Genomic DNA, 27,205 nt, shown 5'->3' on the forward strand with positions numbered 1-27,205 from the left:
ACCATTCACCATTTATCCCAGCAACTGTTCACCATTTATCCCAATCACTGTTCACCATTTATCCCAATCACCGTTCACCATTTATCCCAATCACTGTTCACCATTTATCCCAATCACCGTTCACCATTTATCCCAATCACCGTTCACCATTTATCCCAATCACCGTTCACCATTTATCACAATCACTGTTCACCATTTATCCCAGCAACTGCTCACCATTTATCCCAATCACCATTCACCATTTATCCCAATCACCGTTCACCATTTATCCCAATCACCATTCACCATTTATTCCAACAACCGTTCACCATTTATCCCAATCACTGTTCACCATTTATCCCAGCAACTGTTCACCATTTATCCCAATCAGGGTTCACCATTTATCCCAACAACTGTTCACCATTTATCCCAACAACCGTTCACCATTATATCCCAATCATGGTTCACCATTTATCCCAACAACCATTCACCGTTTATCCCAACAACCGTTCACCGTTTATCCCAACTACCAATCACCGTTCACCATTTACCCAAACAACCGTTCACCATTTATCCCAACAACTGTTCATCATTTATCCCAACAACCATTCACCATTTATCCCAACTACCAATCACAGTTCACCATTTATCCCAACAACCGTTCACCATTTATCCCAATCACTGTTCACCATTTATCCCAATCACCATTTATCCCAATCACCATTCACCATTTATCCCAACAACCATTCACCATTTACAGGTTTCTGTGGTGTGCAAAGTGTTGAGCCAAAGAACCGGCTTTCTACACTAGCTAGATAACTTAGCTAATGTTTGTGATTAAGTTTTAAAAAACAGTTTTTTAATTGTGAAGGAGACATTATATTCTGATCAGTTTGACTCCTGTTAAATACATCTGTGAGAAAACGAAGCTACAAATCAAAACTCGGCCACAAAACCCCACTCATGTCGATCTGTGAAGTGTGAGCTAGCTTGTTAGCAATGAACCAGCCAGCTAGCTAACTTAGCTAATGTTTATGTTGAGCAAATGAATTATGACCTGATATTTTGACATGTTACTGTTGTTGTATAAATTAGTACAAAAATAATGTAGATTTAAAAAAAAAAAAGCAGACACAGAAATCCCACTTGTATCCCTGTCACAAACGTTAGCTAGCTTGCTAGCTCTTAATTAGCTGGATAGCTAACTTAGCTAACTTTAGTGAATTACAGTGGTGAAAGTGCATTTATATAGTTTATATATTTAATATTTGACTGTTTCTAAATAAATCAGTGAGGCAGTGATGAATATTGCAAATCAATATAACAGAAAGCCCAAACATTTTACTTTGTTGGCAGTTAACTAGCCGGCTAACTGTAGTGATATGAAGCTATTTTGGAATCCTAGGATGACATATTCATATATATTTATAAGAAAGTTTTAAAAAATACTGAACATGAACATGTTTTACATTATTTTTTAATAACATTGTTAGGGTGTATTTATATATAAACTATCAAAACTTGCAAGCATTTCATCCATATATTATCCACGACCATTTGCTTTAACATGTTAAAAAAAAGATATTCAGGTATTCTACATAAACGTCCGCTTCAAAAACAAACAAACAAACAAACAAACAAACAAACCTATAACTGCAATATAAAATTGAATGTGAGATTTAAATGTCCGTCCAGCAGGTGGCAGAAGAGAGTCTTTTAAAATCTGTGGCATGGCATTTTGAGTGTGGAAACTTCATCACTTTAATATTAGAGAAAGAAAATGATTTGTATGGTGTGTATTTAGATTTAGATTTCTAATGAGTAAACCAGAGGTGATGATGGAAAAGGAAAAGTAACCTGAGATGATATGAAGAAGAAACCTTGAGAGGAACCAGAGTCCAAATGGATCCTGTCCTCTTCTGGGTGACACCTGAGAGTGTAGATATAAAGTATGTACAGTAAGTACAGGTGTAGAGGAGCAAAGACAAACAGTAGTCAGTGACACTGAAAGAATGAATAAGAATCCAGGGATGAGGAACAGCACAGGTTTTTATGATTACAGCAAAAGTTCTTCCATTACGTTACAGGCATTTAGCAGACACTCTTATCCAGAGCAACGTACAACATACCCAGAGCAGCCTGAAGAGCAGTTAGGGGTTAGGTGCCTTGCTCAAGGGCACTTCAGCCATTCCTGCTGGTCCAGGGAATCAAACCAGCAACCTTTTGGTCCCAAAGCTGCTTCTCGAACCTTTAGCCCATGGCTTAATTTGCTCTTACATACAAATATGCAGAATCCAGGTGAGATTATTCACTGATTTCAGTGCATGTACTGTTTTTTGGAAATACAAATCATTCAGGTATCCATGTGGACCCATCCACTGGAGCAGAAGTATAGACAGGGTCAGAGTGGAGACATTTCAGCCCAGGAACTTCATTCCCAAGAGCAGCCCCTTTTTTGTGTGTGTGGTGGAGTAAATTGAATAAATTAAGCAACACTTCAGATCGTACTATGCTATATTTTTTTATTTATTGTTTCAACAAGAATATAAAACTTAAATAATATTTCACTTCAATAATATGAATAGGTTGATAATGTTGTGGAAACTCTCTCAGGCAAGAATAATCCAAAGTCAACAAAGTCAGAGTTTACAGAAAAGTTTAGACTTTTATTAAATCAATGAACAAAAGCCGACTCAGTCTGCAGAGTGATCTAAGTCACAAAGTATTATTTCTATAGTGTTCTAACAAAGTTTAAGACAATTTACCAAGTACTGTAGAATGCATTCTCATTGGTTCATACATCTCACCATACAAGACTTCTTTTCCACCAATATTTTTCTATCAGTCCATATAAACCCTCGAAGCTTCAAGTTTGTCTCCACCAATATTTCCAGCATGGCACTGATGTGTTTTGGTTTTTTTTTTTGAAGATAACTTTCAGGTTTCAGTCTACCAATATTCCCAAGGCCACACTGAGCTAACTATAAACTAGTGCATCTCAAAAAATTAGAATACCATGAAAAAGTTCCTTTTTTAAATAATTTAATTCAAAAAGGTAAACTTTCATATATTCTATATTCATTACATGTAAAGTGAAATATTTAAAGCCTTTTTTGTTTTAATTTTGATGATTATGGCTTATAGCTCATGAAAATCAGAAATCCAGTATCTCAAATTATTAGAATATTCCCTAAGATCAATCAAAAAAAGGATTTACAATACAAAAATGTCCAACTTCTGAAAAGTCATCTCATCTCATTATCTCTAGCCGCTTTATCCTTCTACAGGGTCGCAGGCAAGCTGGAGCCTATCCCAGCTGACTACAGGCGAAAGGCGGGGTACACCCTGGACAAGTCACCAGGTCATCACAGGGCTGACACATAGACACAGACAACCATTCACACTCACACCTACGGTCAATTTAGAGTCACCAGTTAACCTAACCTGCATGTCTTTGGACTGTGGGGGAAACCGGAGCACCCGGAGGAAACCCACGCGGACACGGGGAGAACATGCAAACTCCGCACAGAAAGGCCCTCGCCGGCCCCGGGGCTCGAACCCAGGACCTTCTTGCTGTGAGGCGACAGCGCTAACCACTACACCACCGTGCCGCCCCTTCTGAAAAGTATATTCATTTATACACTCAATACTTGGTTGGAGCTCCTTTACCATGAATTACTGTATCAATGCGGTGTGGCATGGAGGTGATCAGTCTGTGGCACTGCTGAGGTGTTATTGAAGCCCAGGTTGCTTTGATAACGGCCTTCAGCGTATCTGTATTTTTGGGTCGGGTGTTTCTCATCTTCCTCTTGACAATACCCCATAGATTCTCTATGGGGTTCAGGTCAGGCAAGTTGGCTGGCCAATCAAACAGGCCCGCCGACAGGGGGGGACAAACGGGTATGTTGTCCCGGGCCCAGGAATGGGGAGGGCCCAGAACTGGGTTCTCATGAAGTTGCGATTATTTTATTTCATTTCAAAATGTGTTGATTTGGGGGAGAAATGTGCTATATTTGCATTCAATAAATGATTTCTAGATCTTTTGCCTTTATTGTCTTTGAAAAAGGCGTCAAGAACCCCCTACCACCCCGAATGCAAAAATGGTTTGGTCTGACTCTTTGATTAAGGGGAAAAAAAACGACATCGTTCGATCATAGCGCTTCGACAATCAGCGTGCGTGCCATTTGCCAACATGCACAAGTCAGGAGCACAGAAAAGAAAAGAAAAGAGAAAAAGAGAGGAAGAAACCAAGAGACTCAGGGGCTCACTGCATAAATATTTTTAAAAAGATTCGGATGATGCAGCAGGTACTAGCAAAGGCAGTGGGGCAGCTGAGCCAGGTAAGACACAGCCAACTTTTTCCAGCCCCATAAAGTAACCCCAACCAAGGCACGCGCGGCACGCAATTCATGTTACAAACAAGGGGAGAGCAAGTCACACTGAACACCATATCAAACGCACAGGGCATTAAATCATTTCATAACCACAACGGCTTAATAACATTGTGTTTCATATATCTGATTGAAGCTAAGAATATTCACATTAGCCCGCAATCATATCCCGACGTTTCTCGAGCGGTGTGTTCTTCTCTGCTTTTCACACTGGACAGTACGCACACACAGTATACTATGTTCGCCCCCAGCCCTGCCCGAAATCCCCCGTCCATCGCTGCTCCTTCAAGAGCACCCCAATCATGTGAGTAGAGACTGGGATAAGAGAGGTGGGGGTGTGTGTGGGTTGACCCGGGGGGGGGGCCCATTCAGAGCATTTTGTCCCGGGCCCAGCCAAAGCTGTCAGCGGCCCTGCAATCAAACACAGTAATATCATGGTCAGCAAACCATTTGGTAGTAGTTTTGACACTGTGGGTAGGTGCTAAGTCCTGCTGGAAAAGGAAATCAGCATCTCCAAAAAGCTCGTCAGCAGATGGAAGCATGAAGTGCTCTAAAATCTCCTGGTAGATGGCTGTGTTGACTTTGGACTTGATAAAATACAGTGGACCAACACCAGCAGATGACATGGCACCCCAAATCATCACAGACTGTGGAAACTTCACACTGGGCTTCAAACACCTTGGATTCTGTGCCTCTCCACTCTTCCTCCAGGCTCTAGAACCATGATTTCGAAATTAAATGCAAAATGTACTTTCATCTGAAAAGAGGACTTTGGACCACTGAACAACAGTCCATTTCTTTCTCTCCTTAGCCCAGATAAGACACTTCTGACATTGTCTCTGGCTCAGGAGTAGCTTGATATTAGGAATGCGAAAGTTGTATCCCCTTTCTTGAAGATGTCTGTTCGTGATGGGTCTTGATACACTGACATCAGCCTCAGTCCACTCCTTGTGAAGCTCTCCCAAGTTCTTGAATCAACTTTTCTTGACAATCCTCTCAAGACTGCGGCCATCCCTGTTGCTTGTGCACCTTTTCCAGCCACCCTTTTCAGCAATGACCTTTTGTGGCTTACCCTCCTTGTGGAGGGCATCAGTGATCATCTTCTGGACAACAGTCAAGTCAGCAGTCTTCCCCATGATTGTGGTTGTGTGTACTGAACTAGACCGAGAGATACACTGTGTTCATACTGTTTTACTCAAACTCGAAATGAAATATTCTAATATTTTGAAATGTTTTTTTTTTAATGTTTTTGTACTGTATGCCATACTGATTAAAATTAAAATAGAAAAATGCTTGAAACATTTTAGTTTATGTGTAATGAGTCTATAATATATAACTTTAACTTTCTTAAATAACTGATGGAAAATATTGAACTTTTTCACAATATTCTAATTTTTTGAGATGCACTAGTATGTGTGTGTGTGTGTGTGTGTGGTATGCAAAAGTTTGGGCACCCCTGGTCAAAATTGCTGTTACTGTGAACAGTTAAGCAAGTTGAAGATGAAATGATCTCCAAAAGGCACAAAGATGACTCACTCCCTTTATATTTTAAGCAAAAACAATTTTTATTTTCATCTTTTGCATTTTCAAAATAACAAAAAAAGGAAAAGGGCCCGAAGCAAAAAAGTTTGGGCACCCTGCTTGGTTAGTACCTAGTAACACCCGCTTTGGCAAGTATCACAGCTTGTAAACACTTTTTGTAGCCAGCTAATAATCTTTCAGTTCTTCCCTGGGGGATTTTCACACATTCATCCTTGCAAAAGGCTTCCAGTTCTACAAGCTTCTTGGGCTGTCTTGCATGCACTGGTCTTTTGAGATCTATCCACAGATTTTCAATGATGTTTAGGTCAGGGGACTGTGAGGGCCCGGACAAAACCTTCAGCTTGGGCCTCTTGAGGTATTCCATTGTAGACTTTGAGGTGTGTTTTGGATCATCGTCTTATTGTAGGACCCATCCTCTTTTTAACTTCAACTTTTTTTACAGATGGTGTGATGTTTGCTTCCAGAATTTGCTGGTATTTATTCGAATCCATGCTTCCCTCGACCAATGAAATGTGCCCTGTGCCACTGGCTGCAACACAACCCCAAAGCACGATCGATCCACACCCATGCTTCAGAGTTGGAGAGGTGTTCTTTTCCTAGAATTTGGCACTCTTTTTTCTCCAAACATACCTTTGCACATTGTGGCCAAAAAGTTCTACTTTGATTTCATCAGTCCACAGGACTTGTTTCCAAAATGCATCAGGCTTATTTAGATGTTCATCTGCAAACTTCAGACGCTGAATTTTGTGGCTTGGATGAGGGAAAGGTTTTCTTCTGATGACTCTCTCATGAAAGTCATATTTGTTCAGGTGTCGCTGCATAGTAGAACAGTGCACCACCACTCCAGGGTCTGCTAAATCTTTCTGAAGGACTTTTGCAATCAAACAGGGGGTTTTATTTGCCTTTCTAGCAATCCAACGAGCAGTTCTTTCAGCAAGTTTTCTTCATCTTCCAGACCTCACCTTGATCTCCACTGTTTCTGTTAACTGCCGCTTCTTAATAACATTACAATCTGAGGAAACAGCTACCTGAAAACACTTTGCTACGTTCCTGTAGCCTTCTCCTGCTTTGTGAGCATCAATTATTTTATTATTCGGAATGCGAGGGAGTTGCTTAGAGGAGCCCATGGCTGTTGATTTTAGGGACAAGTTTGAGGAGTCAGAGAATTTATACAGCTTTGAAATCTGCATCATCTGACCTTTCCTAACGAAGAATTTGAACAAGCCACAGCTCAGTAAACTAATTAAGGTCTGGAACCTTGGTAAAAGTTACCTGAGAACTAAAATGTATTGGGGTGCCCAAACTTTCACATGGTGTTCCTTTTCTTTTTTCACTCTCCAATTGTACAAAACAAAAATAATACGCAAATCTTGCAGAAAATGCTGAAAAGAAATATGTCGTCTTTACCTTTATGCCTTTTGGTGATCAGTTCATCTTCTGCTCAGTTAACTATTTACAGTAACAGACATTTTCAGTAAGGGTGCCCAAACTTTTGCATACAAGATGTGTGTGTGTATATATATATATATATATATATATATCAGCTGGATAGTACAGTGGTAATGCTCACTGACTACGATGCAGGAGATCGGGGTTCGAATCCCGGTCGGGGCAAAACATCATCCAGTAAGGGTCCTTAGGCAAAAACCCCTCATGATATATCAGCCTACCTCAGGAATGAGTGAAAACATAACTGATAGAGTCATACCGGCTCAGACGTCGCCCGGGTCAACAAGGTCTGCGTCAGTTGCTAGGGAACCAGGGCAAACTGATGAGAAATGGGCTACTGGAACAAGACATCGATGGACGAGGACAGAAAATACGGATTTGCTGGAATGCTACTATACAAGCAATCCCAGAGAGAGGGGATACATGCAGCGAATGTGGGACCATTGGATACTTCGAAACCCACAATCAAGGCTAACAAAGAAACAGCTATTAGCCCAGTGTTCCAACATCCATAATCGAAATCTGCTATCACAACTAGAGATTAATGAAATACAACAACGATGCTACGGCAAGGGGGAGCCAGGAAGACAGGTCAGCGGGGAGATGTCATCATCCCCACAACCAGAGATTGGGTACCAAGCCCCAACAGCTAACAGCCTCAACACAAGAGCTGCTGACCTGAGAAGGACCCAACTGGAAACCTGGAGCCCCCGACAAATACCGAAGCTGAGTTGCCAAGTACCTTGTGAATGCTGCTCTGAAGACAATCTCCACAAGAACCATCACTGAGACCAACAAGCTGATACACAGTACAGCAACAGTAATCATGGAGATGCTTGGACACAAGGTGGGCTCGGGACATAACAAACAGTATCCACCATGGAAGAGACGATTAGAGGCCAAGATAAAGGCAGCAAGGAGAGAAGTTAGCCAGCTAGCTGAACTACAGAAAGGGAACATGGTGAATAAAGGGGCGCCCAGGAAGTACAACTCACTCTCCATACCAGAGGCACTCGAAACTGCCAAACAGCGACTAACAGCTCTGGCCACCCGGTTGAGGAGATACACCAAGGAAGGAGAGGCCAGGAGAATAAACAAGCTGTTCTCCACTGAACCAGCCAAGGTGTACTCTCAATGGCAGGGGAACAACAACCGGTCAGACCCACCAAGAGCTGAGGTGGAAAAATACTGGAAAGACATATGGGAAAGAAAGGCATCACACAACACCGATGCCCAATGGTTAGTGGACCTAAGAGCTGACCACAGCAACCTCCCAGAACAAGAACCAGTAACCATCTCAATGGCAGACGTCCAAGAAAGAGTGTCAAAGATGAAGAGCTGGACAGCACCAGGCCCCGATATGATCCATACATACTGGCTGAAGAAGCTAACTGCACTCCATGAACGCCTAGCAGCACAGATGAACCAGCTGCTGAGGGATGGAACCCACCCAGAATGGCTAACCCAAGGCAGGACAGTCCTAATCATGAAGGACCCCCAGAAGGGACCCATCCCATCCAACTACCGGCCAATTACCTGTCTCTGCACAACATGGAAGGCCCTGTCAGGCATCATTGCGGCAAAAATGAGTAAGCATGTGGCTCAATACATGAGCGAGGCACAGAAAGGAATTGGCAGTAACACCAGAGGAGCCAAGCACCAGCTACTGGCCAATAGAACAGTCGCCCGAGACTGTAAGAAGAGACAGACCAACCTGTGCACTGCCTGGATTGACTACAAGAAAGCCTACGACTCAATGCCACACACATGGATACTGGAATGTCTGGAACTGTATAAGATCAACAGGAACCTAAGGACCTTCATACAGAACTCAATGGAAATGTGGAAGACAACCCTAGAGGCCAACTCAAAACCCATTGCCCAAGTCAACATCAAGTGCGGCATATACCAAGGAGATGCGCTATCACCACTGCTGTTCTGCATAGGCCTGAACCCCCTCAGTCAGATCATCACGAAGAGCGGCTACGGGTACCGATTCCGTAGTGGGGCAACAATCAGCCACCTGCTCTACATGGATGACATCAAGCTGTATGCCAGGAATGAGCGAGAAATAGACTCGCTGATCCACACCACCCGGATCTACAGCGATGACATAGGGATGTCATTCGGATTGGACAAGTGTGGCCGGATGGTCTCAAAGAGAGGCAAGATGATCCGGACTGAAGGGATTGACCTACCAGAGGGCAACATAGGTGATATCCAAGACAGCTACAAGTACCTTGGCATCCCACAGGCTAATGGAAACCATGAAGAGGCCACAAGGAAGTCAACCACAGCCAAATACCTCCAGAGAGTAAGGCAGGTCCTGAAAAGTCAGCTGAATGGTAAAAACAAGGTCCGAGCCATCAACATGTACGCACTACCAGTCATCAGATACCCCGCTGGTATCATAAACTGGCCAAAGGAGGAGATAGAAGCCACAGATATCAAGACTAGAAAGCTCCTCACCATGCATGGAGGGTTCCACCCCAACTCCAGCACCCTGAGACTATACACTAAGCGGAAAGAGGGAGGCCGAGGGCTAGTGAGCGTCAAGACCACGGTCCAGGATGAAACATCGAAAATCCGAGAATACATCAGAAAGATGGCCCCAAAGGATGAACTGCTAAGTGAATGTCTCAGGCAGCAGAACCCTGATGAGAGTGCAGAGGAGGAGGAGGAACAGACAACCTGGAGAGACAAACCCCTACATGGCATGTACCACCGTCAGATAGAGGAAGTGGCTGATATCAAGAAATCCTACCAGTGGCTGGATAATGCAGGACTGACAGACAGCACAGAGGCACTAATCGTGGCAGCACAAGAACAGGCCATAAGCACAAGAGCCATAGAGGCCAGGATCTACCAGAGTAGATCAGACCCAAGATGCAGACTGTGCAAAGAAGCCCCTGAAACAGTCCAGCACATAGTAGCAGGGTGTAAGATGCTAGCTGGATCAGCGTACATGGAGAGGCACAACCAAGTGGCTGGGATAGTATACAGGAACATCTGCAACCAGTATGGAATAGAAATACCCAAGTCCCAATGGGCCATACCACAGAAGGTGGCTGAGAACAACAGGGCCAAGATTCTGTGGGACTTCAGCTTCCAGACTGACAAACAGATCCTGGCTAACCAACCGGACATAGTGGTGGTGGACAAAGAGCAGAAGAGGGTGGTGGTGATAGATGTGGCAATCCCAGCTGACGCCAACATCAGGAAGAAGGAACATGAGAAACTTGAGAAGTATCAAGGGTTGAAAGAGCAGCTGGAACGGATGTGGAAGGTCAAGGGTTGCGTGGTCCCCGTGGTAGTGGGGGCACTTGGGGCAGTAACCCCCAAACTGGGAGAGTGGCTCCAGCAAATCCCAGGAACAACATCTGAAGCCTCAGTCCAGAAGAGCGCAGTCCTAGGAACATCGAAGATACTGCGCAGAACCCTCAAACTCCCAGGCCTCTGGTAGAGGACCCGAGCTTGAGGATGACATGGACACCCCCCCCCCCCCCCCCCCCCCCCCCCCGCCGGGGGTGAGAAGGAGATTTTTTATATATATATATATACACACACACACACACACACACACACACCTTTTTAAGATAACATAAGATAAAACTTTACTGATCCCAAAGGAAATTGTGCCAAAATTTGCTCCATAACAACAGTATGAGTTAGAATACAACAACACAATTTTAAAATAAACAGTATGTAAAATAAGAACTGTACAAGAAATAAATGCCTAAAAAAACCAGTGCCCAGTAGAACAATAATAGAATAACAGTAGAAATACTGTAAGTTACATAAGGGGTGAAACTAAAAATAAAAATGGAAATAGAATATGCAAAAACCAGTGCCTCGATGGTTAGCATTGTAACAAGAGAAATACAGTAAGTTATGCAAGAGACTAACCTAAAAAACTTCAAGTACACAATAGAAAGAAAAAAGTACACTGAGAGGAAAAAAGACTGCACGATAGTGGAATGTAATGAAAAATAATATTTCATGTGGTGAAAGTAAATATTGCACATGGTATTGGGGAAAAACATTATTGCACATGACCACTCAGAATATTGCACATGATATTGGTATTATTGTCTTGATTGATCAGCTGTCCATCTTACGGAAGGGGGAGGAATTATACAGTTTGATGGCCACTGGTAGGAAAGACCTCCTGTGGCGTTCTGTGTTGCTCCTCAGTGGCCTCAATCTCCCACTGAAGGTGCTCTGATGTGACACCACTGTATCATGCAGGGGGTTGGAGGGATTGTCCATAATACTGAGAAGTTTCCTCACTGACACCTCCACCAACGACTCCAGTTCCACTCCCAGGACAGACCCCGCTTTCCTGATGAGCTTGTTGAGTCAGTTGGCATCAGCTGCCTTCAACCCATTGCCCCAGCACACCACAGCGTAGTGGTTCTGCAGACAGTGAAAGACCTGAGTGTCCTGAGGAAACACAGGCGGCTCTGACCTTTTTTGTATAGGACATCTGTGTTTTTTTTTTGTCCAGTCCAGTTTAGTACCTGTATTCCTCCACACTGTCCACCTCCATTCACTCGATGTTTTATTTATATATATTGTCCCTAAAAAGGTACACATAGTTACCATAAGGACCAATAATGAGCCCTACGGAGTACATTGTACCTTGGGGGACAAAAATGGACCCCTACTGTACCCCTATTTCTGACAGTGTAAAAATAAATGAGCCATATACTGTTACTGTATAGTGTATCATTTATAATGAGGTTCAGGGTAATATAATTTATCGTCTTATATGTTTTTATTTCATTACGGATTCAAGATGTAAGTCAAACAAGTTTATAAGGTCACTAAAATTCAATAATAAAATGAAAAACATCCTGGTGCAGTATGATCAGTATGATCAAAAAGACACCAGGTACATCAGTGCTCCTTAAGGTCCAGATACAGCGTCTTGCAAAAGTATTCATCCCCCTTGGTGTTTTTCCTGTTTTGTCACATTACAAGCTGGAATTAAAATGGATTTGGGGGGGGGGGGGGGGGGGGAGATTAGTACCATTTGAGTTCCACAACATGCCTACCACTTTAAAGGTCCAAATTGTTGTTTTACTGCGACACAAACAACAATAAGATAAAAAAAAAACAGAAATTTAGAGTGTGCATTGGTATTCACCCCCCCCAAGTCAATACTTTGTAGAGCCACCTTTTGCTGCAATTACAGCTGCACGTCTCTTGGGGTCTGTCTCTATTAGCTTAGCACATCTAGCCACTGGGATTTTTGCCCATTCCTCAAGGCAAAACTGCTCCAACTCCTTCAGGTTACATGGTTTGCGTTGGTGTACAGCAATCTTCAAGTTATGCCATAGATTCTCAATTGGGTTTAGATTTGGGCTTTGATGAGGCCATTCCAAGACATTTAAATGTTTCCCTTTAACCACTCCAGTGTAGCTTTAGCAGTATGTTTAGGGTCATTGTCCTGCTGGAACGTGAACCTTCGTCCCAGTCTCAAACCTCTGACCAACTCAAACAGGTTTTCCTCCAGAATTGCCCTGTATTTCATGTCATCCATCTTTCCTTCAGTCCTGACCAGCTTTCCTGTCCTTGCAGATGAAAAATATCTCCACAGCATGATGCTGCCACCACCATGTTTCACTGTAGGAATGGTGTTCTCAGTGTACTGGGTTTGCACCACATATGGCATTTCCCATGACGACCAAAAGACTGTACTTGAAGACTGTACTGCCGAAGTTTTACCAACATGTTAAGTATTCTACTAGAGGGGAGAACACTCTAGATCATGTTTACTCCAACATCAAGCCCGTGTACAGAGCCATACCCCTCCCCCACCTCGGCCAGTCAGACCATCTTTCCCTCCTGCTCTCCCCAGCCTACACCCCCCTCAGACGCAGAGCCAGCCCCACCACAAGGACTATCACAACCTGGCCTGACAACACACTCTCCAAACTACAGGACTGCTTTAAATGGACAGATTGGGACTTATTTGAACACCAGGAGCTGGAGACATTCACAGGAACGGTACTGGACTATATCAAGTTCTGCATCGGAAATGTGACGGTGGATAAAAACATCCGGGTTTTCCCAAACCAGAAACCCTGGATGACCAGCCAGGTCCGCTCACTCCTCAGGGCTCGCGACACTGCCTTCAGGTCAGGTGACAGAGCTCTGTACAGAGCCGCTCGGGCTGATCTGAAAAGAGAAATTAAAAAAGCCAAGGCGGACCATAGGCTGGGTATAGAGTCCCACCTGTCCAGCAACAACACACGGGAGGTGTGGCGGGGCATACAAGACATCACGAACTTCAGAGTCTGTGATGCGTCAACAGGAGACTGGAGTGCGCCGCTGGCAGAGGAGCTAAATTGCTTCTTTGCTTGCTTTGAAACATCTCAGCAGCACTCATCTGCTCCAGCCCTGCCCCCACCACCACACAGTTCCTACACCATTCCATTCACTGTACAGGAGCACGATGTCAGACGGGTGCTCCTGGCAGTGAACCCCAAGAAAGCTGCCGGCCCAGATGGAGTACCTGGTAAGGTGCTCAGAGCGTGCGCCCACCAGCTCGCCCCTACCTTCACCAGGATCTTTAACCTCTCCCTGGCTCAGGCAGTCATCCCGCCCTGCCTAAAATCAGCTACAATAATCCCGGTGCCGAAGAAGTCTCCCATCACCAGCCTGAATGATTACCGTCCTGTGGCCCTCACTCCAGTAATCATGAAGTGCTTCGAGAGACTAGTTCTTCAGCACATCAAGGACCACCTCCTCCCAGACTTCGACCACTACCAGTTCGCATATCGCTCGAACAGATCCACAGAGGACGCCATCGCCGTAGCTCTACACTCTGCGCTGAACCACCTGGAGCAGCAGCAGAGCTACGGCCGCATACTCTTTGTGGATTACAGTTCAGCTTTCAACACAATAATCCCGGACATCCTCATCAGTAAACTGGACACTCTCGGCCTCCCCCCTCTCACATGTGCCTGGATAAAGGACTTTCTTACCAACCGGCCCCAGACTGTGAGACTTGGACCCCACTTCTCCTCCACCCACACGTTGAGCACCGGCTCTCCACAGGGCTGTGTGCTGAGCCCCCTCCTGTACTGCCTCTACACCCACGACTGTAGTTCGACCCACAATAACAACAACCTCATTGTCAAGTTTGCTGACGACACCACAGTGGTCGGACCCATCTCAAAGGGAGACGAGGCAGCCTACAGAGAGGAGGTCCTGAAGTTGGCAGCCTGGTGTTCAGAGAATAACCTCACTCTGAACACCAAGAAAACCAAAGAGCTCATTGTTGACTTCAGGAAGCACAGCGCTGACCTAGCCCCCCTTTACATCAACAACGAGTACGTGGAGAGGGTCCACACCTTCCAGTTTCTCGGCGTCCTCATCTCTGCCGACATCTCCTGATCAGCAAACATTACAGCAGTCATTAAGAAGGCTCAGCAGCGGCTACACTTCCTGAGAGTCCTCAGGAAGTACAACGTAAGCTCCAACCTGCTGCTGACCTTCTACCGCTCATCCATCGAGAGCCTGCTGACGTACTGTATCACAGTATGGTACGGCAGCTGCACTGCTGTAGACAGGGAGAGGCTCCAGAGGGTAGTTAAGGCAGCACAGAAGATCATTTGGCTGCCCTCTCCCCTCCCTGATGGACATTTACACCTCCCGCTGCCTTAGCAGAGCTAAGAATATTATCAAGGACAGCTCCCACCCTGGCTTTGATCTGTTTGACCTGTTGCCCTCAGGGAGGCACTACAGGTGCATCAAGACAAAAACAAATAGATTCAAAAACAGATTCTTTCCAAAAGCCATAACCTCCCTGAACTCGGATATGCTCTGACTTTATAGTCTAACCCCCCTGTGCAATACTTCATAATGTGCAATATTTTATTTTACAATGTGACTCTCTTCGTGCAATAATTTATAATGTGCAATACTTTATAAGGTGACTCTCTGTGCAATATTTTTTAATGTGCAATACCTCACTCCATAATGTGAAATGCAACACATACACCTCAGGACTGTGCACCTTACCTTACCTTGCAATACTTCATAATGTGTAATATTTTATTTTATAATGTGACTCTCTCTGTGCAATACTTTATAATGTGCAATACCTCACTCCATAATGTGAAACACGACACATACACCTCAGGACTGTGCACCTTACCTTACCCCCCTTACACCCTCTCCCCCCCCACGCTGTTTGCACTGTTATTGGAGTTGCTTTTTATCTCAATGTATAGTGACAATAAAGGCATTCTATTCTATTCATTCTATTCTACAAAGATCAATTTTAGTCTCATTTGACCAGAGAATCTTCTTCCATGTGTTTGTGGAGTCTGCCACATGCTGTTGGGCAAACTCAAAACGTGTTTTCTTAAGCAATGACTTTTTTTCTGGCCACTCTTCCATAAAGCCCCACTCTGTGCAGTGTACGGGTTAAAGTGGTCCTATGGACAGATACTCCCATCTCCGCTGTGGATCTTTGCAGCTCCTTCAGTGTTATCTTTGGGGTCTTTGTTGCAGCTCTGATTAATGCCCTCCTTGCCCGGTCTGTGAGTTTTGGTGGGCAGGGCCTTCTCTTGTCAGGTTTGTAGTGGTGCCATATTCTTTCCATTTCGCTATAATAGATTTAATGGAGCTCTGTGGGATATTCAACGTTTGGGATATTTTTATAACCCAACCCTGATCTATACTTCTCCACAACTTTGTCTCTGACCTGTTTGGAGGCTCCTTGGTTCTCATGTTGCTTGCTTAGTAGTGTTGCAGAGTCAGGGTCCTTCCAGAACAGGTTGATCTACGGTATATATAGACATCATGTGACAGATCATGTGACACTTTGATTGCACACAGGTGGATCTTAATCAACTAATTATGTGACTTATGAAGTGAATTGGTTGGAGCAGCTCTTACACTACATTCAGACTGCAACCTGAAACGACCCATATCCGGTTTGTTGTGAAATCTGATTTTTTTGTTAGGCCGTTCACATTACCAATTATATGAGACTTGTATGCGATCTCCAATATGAACGGAAAACGACCCAAAAGTGTCCCGCATGTGCAAATTGACACGTAATAAGCACATCTACGTAATACGTAAACAAAAAAAAGCACATTCTTCAAGTTTGCAAGTAAAGCATGGAGATGAGGCGAGACCTGGCGATGTGGTTTTTGTGGCGGCGGCGGAACTCACACAATAATCTGATTAATGTGGGCAGCAGGCTAATGAGACCGAAGGTGTCAAATTACTGGAAATTTCCAGAACAATCTTATAATCTTGTAATACAGGATGATTTAACATCCAGGTCCCTACCAAATCCACCATTAGCTTGATCAATTCTATAAAAGTCTATTTAAATTCTGAAAACTGTACAAATGTTGTTGTTTTCCACCAAAGAGGTGGGATTAGCCAACGCAGAATAGTGACGTTTGTCTCTTGTTGATGACCTGGTAGGTTGCATGAATGCGACCTGTCCGGTCAGACTGCAGTCACATGTGAAAATAGAGATATGCATCGGAATTAGGACCACATATCCAAGCGGCCTGGGTCGCATGTGAAAAAATCGGATCTGTGTCATTCAGATTGTCAATAACAAATCGGATACAGGTCGCATATGGGCAAAAAAATCGGATATAGGTCGTTTCAGGGTGCAGTCTGAACGTAGTCTTATTTAGGGGTTTCATACGAAAGGGGGTGAATACTTATGCACACTCCAGATTTCTGTTTTTTTTCAGCTTGTGTCACAAAAAAAACCCCAAAACAAATTGCACCTTTAAAGTGGTAGGCATGTTGTGTAAATCAAATGATGCTAATCCTCCAAAAATCCATTTTAATTCCAGTTTGTAATGCAACAAAGCAGAACAAACACCAATGGGGGGGGGGGATACTTTTGCAAGGCACTGTATGTGCCTTAACTTTTTTTTAAAGTGAAAGATACACACTAAAGGTCTAAAAGAAGTCCATTATCAATGGCACCACGCCAGCAGCAAGTAAAGTCCAATTCTGCACTTTTAATTATTTGAATCACTTGCTGAGAGAATATGATTCCAAATCCTCGTACAAATCCCGCCTCCGTCATTGTCCGCCCAATAATGCAGCCCAGAGCTTGAGAACTATCCAATCATCAGCCTCCAGGTTCTAGATTCCTGCTTTGTGATTGGACGTCGGGCTTGTCAGTCTGTGTCGGATTTTGGCCGGGACGACCTTTTTCGCTGCTTCTGACGGTTTTGGTTAAGGCTGTCAGGCAAAGCAAAATCGGTTTGTAATGGAGCAAAACCGCGATAAAAGCACGTCTAGAGGGTGTAATTAATATTCTGGGGTATTTCCATGCGGCTGTGTGTGGAGTTAGTGCTTTGTTTTATTGAGCTAGTCGCGTCAGTTAGCTTGGGAAGGAATTAGCTGCAGGTTTGACGTTAGCTAGCAGCGCTAATGACCCAGCAGCGCGCGCGAGCTGTTTTATTTGTTGTTGTTGTTTATTGCATGTATTTGGGACGGTTTGTGTTTTCTGTGTGTTAAGCACGTTTTAAGTGTCTAACACTGAGGATAATGCTAATGCTAAGTGCCCCGTTGGCACAGAACAGGACTGAGCTAGCCATTTTGGGAATAATCATTGATTGGAGAAATCAAACACACAATTATTATTTATTGGACTGCATTAAGGTAACATGAGTGCACGGTTTGTGTGATTTTCTGTAAATGCAATTTAAATCGCAAGCAAATATCTGTGCAGAGCATTATAACTGACTGAAGATTTAGGCTGATGCATGAAAACTTTACATGCAGAAAATGTGGGTTTGATGATGTACTTGAATGCATGCGTGTGTGTGTGAGAGAGAGAAAGGGCACGCCACGCCACGCCACATCGGCAGGGTTTCTGATCCACGCGTTGCTGTTCAGGCAAACAAGGAAATGAAATAAGAGAAAAGGTGCAGGGGGAAGAAACGCCAACTGTGCGGAAGGGAAGGGAAGAGTGGAGTGGAGCTCATGCACTTCGTGTGTGTGTTCACATCGACCTGAAGGGTTTGAATGAGACAGGAACCGCATCTGTGGTTTTAGTAAAATATGCGCCATTTATTTTTAGATAAATGAGTTAATCAGCGACTGTAAAACCGTCCAGTCTCGCGCGCGCTTTATTTATTTCTACTTTTTTTTTGAGTGGGGGGTGGTTCGGTTCTCCGGAACATGCTCGGGTTCGGAGCGAATCGTCGTGGAGGTCGGCTCCCGTCCTTCGTCCTGGTCGGTATGATGGTGGTGCTGGTTCTGCTCAGCTACAACTACTGGAGCGTGTCGCGGCAGCACGGGCGCGCGCTGGACGAGCTGGCCGAAGTGCACGCGCAGGTGAAGCGTACGGACGCCGCGCGCAGCCGCCTGGAGAAGCGCAACTCCGAGCTCATGCTGCAGGTCAGAGCCTTATGAAGCGTCCTAGAGCCTTATGAAGCGTCCTAGAGCCTTATGAAGCGTCCTAGAGCCTTATGAAGCGTCCTAGAGCCTTATGAAGCGTCCTAGAGCCTTATGAAGCGTCCTAGAGCCTTATGGAGCATACAGTTTTAGGAGAGTTTATAAATCCCCATACAGCTTTGAAGTGTTATCTAAAGCCTTATGGAGCGTCATGGAGCCTTATGGAGCTTTATGAAGCATAAAGTAGTTTTGGGAAAGTGTATGAATCCCTATACAGCTTTGAAGTGTTATCTAAAGCCTTATGAAGTGTCATGGAGCCTTATATGTAGCTTTATGAAGCATAAGGTTGTTGTTTTTTTCAGAAAGTTTATGAATCCCTATAAAGCTTTGAGGTGTTTTATGAAGCGTCATAAAGCTTTATGTAGTTTTATGAAGCATGAAATTTTATGAAGGTTTACGAATCCCTATATAGCTTTGAAGTGTTATCTAAAGCCTAAAGAAGCGTCATGGAACCTTATATAGCTTTATGAAGCATGAAGGTGTATGAATCCCTATATAGCTTTGAAGTGTAATCTAAAGCCTAATGAAGTGTCATGGAACCTTATGTAGCTTTATGAAGCATAAAGTTGTTTTAGGAAAGTTTATGAATCCCTATAAAGCTTTGAGGTGTTTTGTGAAGCGTCATAAAGCCTGATGAAGCTTTATGAAGCATGAAGTTTTATGAAGGTGTATGAATCCCTATATAGCTTTGAAGTGTTATCTAAAGCCTAAAGAAGCGTCATGGAACCTTATGTAGCTTTATGAAGCATAAAGTTGTTTTAGGAAAGTTTATGAATCCCTATAAAGCTTTGAAGTGTTATATAAAGCCTTATGTAGCTTTATGAAGCATAAGGTTGTTGTTTTTTTCGGAAAGTTTATGAATCCCTATAAAGCTTTGAGGTGTGTTATGAAGCGTCATAAAGCTTTATGTAGCTTTATGAAGCATGAAGTTTTATGAAGGTTTACGAATCCCTATACAGCTTCAAAGTGTTATCTAAAGCCTAATGAAGCGTCATGGAACCTTATGTAGCTTTATGAAGCATAAAGTTGTTTTAGGAAAGTTTATGAATCCCTATAAAGCTTTGAGGTGTTGTATGAAGCATAAAGAAGTCTTAGGAAAGTTCATAAATCCCTATAAAGCTTTGAAGTGTTATATAAAGCCTTATGTAGCTTTATGAAGCATAAGGTTGTTTTTTTCGGAAAGTTTATGAATCCCTATAAAGCTTTGAGGTGTCTTGTGAAGCGTCATAAAGCCTTATGTAGCTTTATGAAGCATAAAGAAGTTTTATGAAGGTTTACGAATCCCTATACAGCTTTGAAGTGTTTTATGAAGTGTCCCAGAGCCTTATGTAGTTTTATGAAGCATTAAATGAAGCCTTATGAAGCATGAAGTTTTTATGAAGGGTTATGAATCCCTTTAAAGCTTAGAAGTATTGTATGACGCTTTCAGTCTTTTGAAGCATCAGCGTTTCATGAATTGTATGAAACCTATGAAGCTGCATGAAGCTCTAAGAAGGCTTCTGAAGCATTACTGAGCCTTGTGAAGCCTTATGACGCCTTTTGAAGCTTTTATAGCATGATGTCCACCAAGTGCCTGCTTACTCTGTATGGACTTGTTTACAGTCAGAATGAAGGGTACGAAACTAAAGGTACTTTTCCTGGTATGTTTTGAGAGGGAAGGCTCTTTTAGTGGCCCAGTGATGTGCTTTAAATTCTGGTTAAATGTATAAAGATGCAGCTTTTTTTTCTCCAAGAGTGATATTCATAAAATATTATAAAACTGGAGGTGGTACAGTACAACTTTTTCTTCTCTGTTGCTGGAGCCTTGAGCCTCAACCAATATCATTTATCTTTTAAACTACTAAGATTTCAAAGGTTTAAAGTCTTTTTTTCATACAAAAATCACTTAGTGTCAGGATGATGATGATGATGATGCCCACTGCCTGGCCAAAACAGTCACCATTTGGATTTGAGGATTATAAATACTTGAGAGCCTTTGACTGGATAATTACTGCAGTGATTGTTTCAGGTATCAACATTTCTTTTAACCCTAACTGATGCAGTGAGTAGCTTCTCATGTCTTGAATAACCATGTCAGAAGATGGATCCCATGGTTGTGGAAAAGAGGTTACTGTGTTTCAGAAATGTCAAATTATTGGCCTGGATTAAGCAAAGAAAACAACTAAGGAGAATTATGGAAACAACTGGAATTGGGTTAAGAACTGACCAACGCATCATTAAAACCTGGAAGGATAGTGGAGAACTGTTGACCTTGTGGAAAAAGGTCCTGACTGACCATGATAAGAGATCGCTTAAATGCTCGGTGAAATCGAATCGTAAAAAAAAAAAATCAACAGTAGAACTCACGGCTATGTTTAATAGTGAAATTAAGAGCGTTTCAACACTCAGTGTGACAAGATCTTTCATAATTGGGACTAAACCGCTGTGTGTCCATAAGAAAACCACTTGTTAATGAGTCTAAACAGAAGAAAAGGCTTCAGTTTGCGAGGGAGCATAAAGATTGGACTTTGGAGCAATGAAAAAAGGTCATGTGACCTGATGAGTCCAGATTGATCCTATTCCCGAGTGATGGGCGTGTCAGGGTAAGAAGGGAAGCTCATGAAGCGATGCACCATCATGTAAAGTGTCCACTGTACAAGCCTCTGGAGACAGTGTGACGATCTGGGGTTGATTCAGTTGGTCAGGTCGAGACTCAATAACGTTATGGGGCAATAAAATGACGACCCCCGATGACCTGAATGACCAAGTTATTTTCTTCTTTCCTGATGGCACGGGAATAAAAATAGGGCTCGGATTGTGAAAGCATGGGTCAGGAATCATTTTCACACATGACTTGACCACCACAGAGTCCCTGACCTTCAGCCCACTGAAAGTCTTTGGGATGCTGGAGAAGAGAGTGGTTCGGCGTTTTCTCCCTTCATCAATACAAGATCTTGGTGAAAAATTAACGCGACTCTGAAAGGAAATAAATGTTATGAAGTTGCATAAGGTTATCAAAATTGTCACAGTGAATGTGTGCCATAATAAAAGATAAAGGCGGTGCAAAGAAATGTGACTTTTTTTTTTTTTGGCCAGGCAGTGTGTATAAAAGGGCGGAAAAACTGTCAAGTCTCTTTTTTTTTTTTTTTTTTTTTTTTTTTTTTTTAATATATATGTAAACATTTCCAAAATCTAAAAATAAATGTCTTATTCAAAGCCAGATCTAATCTTGGCCGTTTGTTCCATGATCTGATATCCGGCATGTTTCTATTTATTTATTTATTTATTTAGGTCCGTTATCGATAGCAAATATCAAATTGGTGCCATCTGTATATAAAAACATATCCAGGTTGTTGTTGTTGTTGTTATAATAATAATAATAATAATAATAATAATATTTTATCAAATACAGCATACAAATGTAAGTGAATTTTCTGTAAGTGAATTAAATAATATTTAAGTAATTCAAGTTAGTTGGCATGAAGTAAAAGTAAAACGCAGCGGAAAATTACTTGCACTGTGTACGGTAGTTATTAGCTGACATTTCATGCTTGTTATGTCACGGCAGCATAAGTATGTAAAATAATGCAAACATCAGCTTCAGTGAATTCACATCAGAATTTCTGCTGACTTCTGAAAAACATCTCAATCAACCTGCCCAGTTTGCGTGAGCCTGTGCCCGCTGGAGCATCTCGGTTGACGGGAGCGCAACCCGATGTGGTCCTCTGCTGTCTGTAGCTCATCTGCCTCAAGGTTCGACATGCTCAGAGATGTTTTTCTGCTCACCGCGGTTGTAAAGAGTGATTATTTGAGTGACCATACACTTCCTGTCAGCTTAATAATAATAATAATAATTTATATATCGTGCCTTTCTCACACCCAAGGTCGCTTTACAGTTGGGGGGGGGGGAGTCCGCCAAAAGAGGGTCAGGATGTAATTCCAATGGTGTAGCTACCACAATCCCACCAGGCGCATGAAGATAAATCCCGCACAGCTGCTGCGACGCCACCGGGGAACACCGCCTCATGGATCCAAAAAGCGAGCACAGAAGCACTACCACACAGCGCCGGTATGTCCCAAACCACCTGCACATCCAACGCGATGCCATCAGGCAACATCAGTCGGAACACCGCGCCAAGCACAAAAGCACCGCCGCACAGAACGCTGGACAGCCCCGATGTTAAAAACGGCAATGAGCTCACTTCAGTCCATGGTGAGGAGCACAGGCATCACCCAACGGCGTACCAAGGCCTGAAGGAAACTGACGCCGAACCTGGGTCTGGAGCTACACCACAACCGGCGAACAAGATACTCAAACGTCAAACTACACAAATGCAAAAAAAGAAAAAAGGGAAGAAACATGAAAAGCTCGGGTGAGAAGTGGCAGCCAAAACGCACATGGCGTACTCTCAACCAGAAACGAAAACGGCCATGGTAATATGGTGTCTGGATGTTTTCTCCTCTGACCTCCGTGTGTTTCCGTTGACTTGTGAAGTACATCATCCTCTTTGAAGAATTATTGTTATGATGCAGTGCAGTTTGATTTGATGTTATAGTTTGTTTGTTTTTTCAAATCGCTACGCTCCATCCTGCAGGTGGACACACACCGGCGTCAGATCGACCAGAAGGACGGTGACTTCAGCATGCTGGAGGGCAAACTGCAGGCGCGGGATGCACTTGTGAAAAAGTGTTCAGATGAAAAGGTGAGTATTTTTCTGGGTTTTCTGTGAATGATTAGCGACTCTGTCGGCATTTTCTCACTTTCAAGCCAGACTTTGACCTGGATACGACATTTATTGCGTCTCATTTTCTTACATTTTTATTTATTTATTATGTGGGATGCAGTAATATGATTTTCAGACTGCATACGAGCACTGTTTTTCACCACTTCGAATACTCAAGTAACTGACTTGGTATTAATCAGTAATGAAACCTTTTACACAGCTCTGTTTACACTGGGTGGAGTTTTGTTTAACCGGTACCTTTAATACAAAACGCACACAGCAGTACCATGTTCTGTGAGTTGTACCTGTACTCGCAAACGAAACATGGACGCTTGCGGTCGTGTAACGGCGAAGTGTCTCGGAGAACTGAAGTGCTCTCGCATGCGACTGCTTCTCTGTAGTCTTGTCACTTGCCCGAAGGAGCACTCACTTTGAGCACAGTTTGTCTTGTAGGAGGATGTTTGGTTTTCAGTAAGCACAATTTGTTTTATTAGTCATGGTACATACTTTATTTGACACAAGTACGCAAAAGCAACCGCATGTCCTTCAGGAAGCCCTGTGAAACATCCTGAAGCATAGTGAAGTGTTCTGAAACATTATAACAAGATCATTCACTAAGTCACTGTGGAAATGAAGGGTATGAAATTAAAGATACTTTTCTTTGTATGTTTGGCACTTGTGTGCCTTTTAAAAAGATTTCAGTGGTCCAGTGATGTCTTAAATTATGTTTAAACACATACAAACACACAGTCCTGTGCAAAAGTCTTAGGCATGTGTAAAGAAATGCTCATTCTCATCTCTCATCTCATTATCTCTAGCTGGTTTATCCTGTTCTACAGGGTCGCAGGCAAGCTGGAGCCTATCCCAGCTGACTACGGGCGAAAGGCGGGGTACACCCTGGACAAGTCGCCAGGTCATCGCAGGGCTGACACATAGACACAGACAACCATTCACACTCACATTCACACCTACGGTCAATTTAGAGTCACCAGTTAACCTAACCTGCATGTCTTTGGACTGTGGGGGAAACCGGAGCACCCGGAGGAAACCCACGCGGACACGGGGAGAACATGCAAACTCCACACAGAAAGGCCCTCGCCGGCCACGGGGCTCGAACCCAGGACCTTCTTGCTGTGAGGCGACAGCGCTAACCACTACACCACCGTGCCGCCCATAATTAAATGTTTTAACATTAAAATACTATAAACAGTAAGCCATAATAAATGAAACAAAGTCAGTATTTGGTGTGAGACGACCTTTTGCTTTAAAAAAAAAAAAAAATTAGTAGTCTTCGGTCCAGTGAGTGCAGTTTTATAAGGAAACGAGCTGTAGGTTTTACTGAGCATCTTACAGAACCAGCCACAGTTCTTCTGGACACTTTGACTGTTCTTCATTTTGCACCAAAACCCGGTAGCCTTCATCATGTTTTCTTTTTCAATCTGAAACGTGCTCTCTTATGGAATACGCTGCTCAGATACAAACTTTTTTTTGTAACGTTTAATTTTGTGCTGGAAAATGAATGAACGGGGTGGCACGGTGGTGTAGTGGTTAGCGCTGTCGCCTCACAGCAAGAAGGTCCTGGGTTCGAGCCCCGTGGCCGGCGAGGGCCTTTCTGTGCGGAGTTTGCATGTTCTCCCCGTGTCCGCGTGGGTTTCCTCCGGGTGCTCCGGTTTCCCCCACAGTCCAAAGACATGCAGGTTAGGTTAACTGGTGACTCTAAATTGAGCGTAGGTGTGAATGTGAGTGTGAATGGTTGTCTGTGTCTATGTGTCAGCCCTGTGATGACCTGGCGACTTGTCCAGGGTGTACCCCGCCTTTCGCCCGTAGTCAGCTGGGATAGGCTCCAGCTCGCCTGCGACTCTGTAGAACAGGATAAAGCGGCTAGAGATAATGAGATGAGAAAATGAATGAACGTTTGGAACTCTACAATGTTTTTGTAATGTTGTGACTCATAAAATAGAAATCTATAAGAAAGTTTGTATGGAAAAAAAAACAGGATGTTGAAGACTTTTGCACAGGACTGTATGTGTATAATAATATGAGAGATGGCACGGTACCACTTTTTTTTTTTTTTTTTTTTTTTTCCCCTCGGTTACTGATACTGAAGCCTTGAGTATCAGCTGATATTGAAACCCATTGCTAAGCTTTAAAATGCATATCTTTTGCTTGCGTCCCTCACCTCGTTCTTGCCCCGGTAGAGTCGTACACAGCTGAGCCGCAAGGGCACAGCGAAGTACATGGAGACCCTGTGATATCTGATGATGGAATTTTTTTCATTAACGCAAATAGGAATGTTTGACTTTTATACTAGTATTTGTGTCCATGCATGCATTTTTTTTTTTTCCATCAATTTGCTGTTCCTACTAGAATTACTCGCGTAACTTTTGGAGCAACTACAGCAATTTTGTTCATCACGTACAGTGGTTCCTCAAGCCAAACGGTTGCTTTTGTTCTGACACTCGTATCCATACACAGTAGAAAATTCAGGTTTTATGCCTCATGTGTACAGAATTCATTTCATGCGAGTCCCTGTAAGCTCATCACTGCGTCAATGAGAATTATTTCTTTATCGATGTGGGCAGTTTGTTTTAAAGGAGACCTAAGTGATTGATTTATCTATTCACTAACGTGTGTAGCTTTAGATTAGGAGACAGTTTTCATTATTTTACCAAAGCAGAAAGCCTCTTATGTGTGACGTTAAGCGTAATGGATAGGCTGTCAATCATACCTTTAACAGAACAGGTGCTTCTGGATTCTCCTGTTGTTCAGCTGCTTTATATAGCTGACGTACGTGGTTCTTTAATCCTGTGTGATGACGACGACGACGAAGCTTTTATTTAGGCATATCGGCTGAAAAATCTAATTCGGTCCAAATGGTTTGAAACTGCTCTCATTGAATTCAGAACAACACTTTTTACAGAATTAAAATGTTTATCCGTTCTTGAGATATTACAAATCAAAGATTGGGAGAAACGGCTTAATTTTTCGAAAACTGCCGTAATATTCTGTACGAGGATCACATGGTCCAAAATGGGCCTCACTAACCAATTAGAGCAAATGTTTTTTCTTAAACTTTTTTCCCCCCCCAAGATATTTACATGGAAATTGGCAGCACATAGATGGCTATGTATTGAATCTGAAGTTTGAAAATTAGTAAAAACAAATTATGCAAATTAGTATTAAGTATACTAATTAGGTAAAATGGTTAAATCAGTACACTCGATAAAGTAATAAGATTGTTTGTTTGTGCTCTGTAGACCTTTGCATTTCTCAAAAGTAGGGCCTACTAGTGTTTTATATGAAAGAATATAAATTATTTTGATTAATATTCACAGCTTTCAGTGCGAACCTCGAAAAAAACTGTCTGATCCACATCCAGTAAACAATTCACATTAACTGAACTGAAATCGACACTCGCATTTCTGACTTCCATTTTTTAAAAATCTCATTCCGACCACGAAGATCTCGATATTTTTCATCAGAATGACTCCAGTTATATTCTAAAATAGTTATTTATTTACATGAATTAGTTTGATATGGGAAAAAATAAGTAGGTAAAGCTGTGAAAACTCACTTCAAATTCTCCCGTGAATCATAACATCAAAACTAGCAGATGGAAAATTTTGCTGAATCCTTCATCAAAAACAGTGAGAGTGAGAGAGCATCACTATAAAAGTTATC

General features: G+C 42.9%; 1 protein-coding gene across 2 annotated transcripts in view; it reads left to right on the top strand.

Annotated features, from left to right (window-relative positions):
- Positions 1–17,552: 17,552 nt before the first annotated feature.
- golm2 (golgi membrane protein 2) overlaps positions 17,553–27,205 on the top strand; it is a 36,790-nt gene continuing 27,137 nt past the window's right edge. For both annotated transcript variants that reach the window (XM_060912078.1, XM_060912079.1), the window contains exons 1-2: positions 17,553–18,764; positions 23,396–23,503. In XM_060912078.1, the coding sequence (XP_060768061.1) occupies positions 18,546–18,764; positions 23,396–23,503 (327 nt within the window). In that variant the 5' untranslated portion in view covers positions 17,553–18,545. The remainder of the gene's footprint in view (positions 18,765–23,395; positions 23,504–27,205) is intronic.

Source organism: Neoarius graeffei, chromosome 27 (assembly GCF_027579695.1).
Source record: "Neoarius graeffei isolate fNeoGra1 chromosome 27, fNeoGra1.pri, whole genome shotgun sequence".
In the NCBI taxonomy this organism is placed as follows: Eukaryota; Metazoa; Chordata; class Actinopteri; order Siluriformes; family Ariidae; genus Neoarius; species Neoarius graeffei.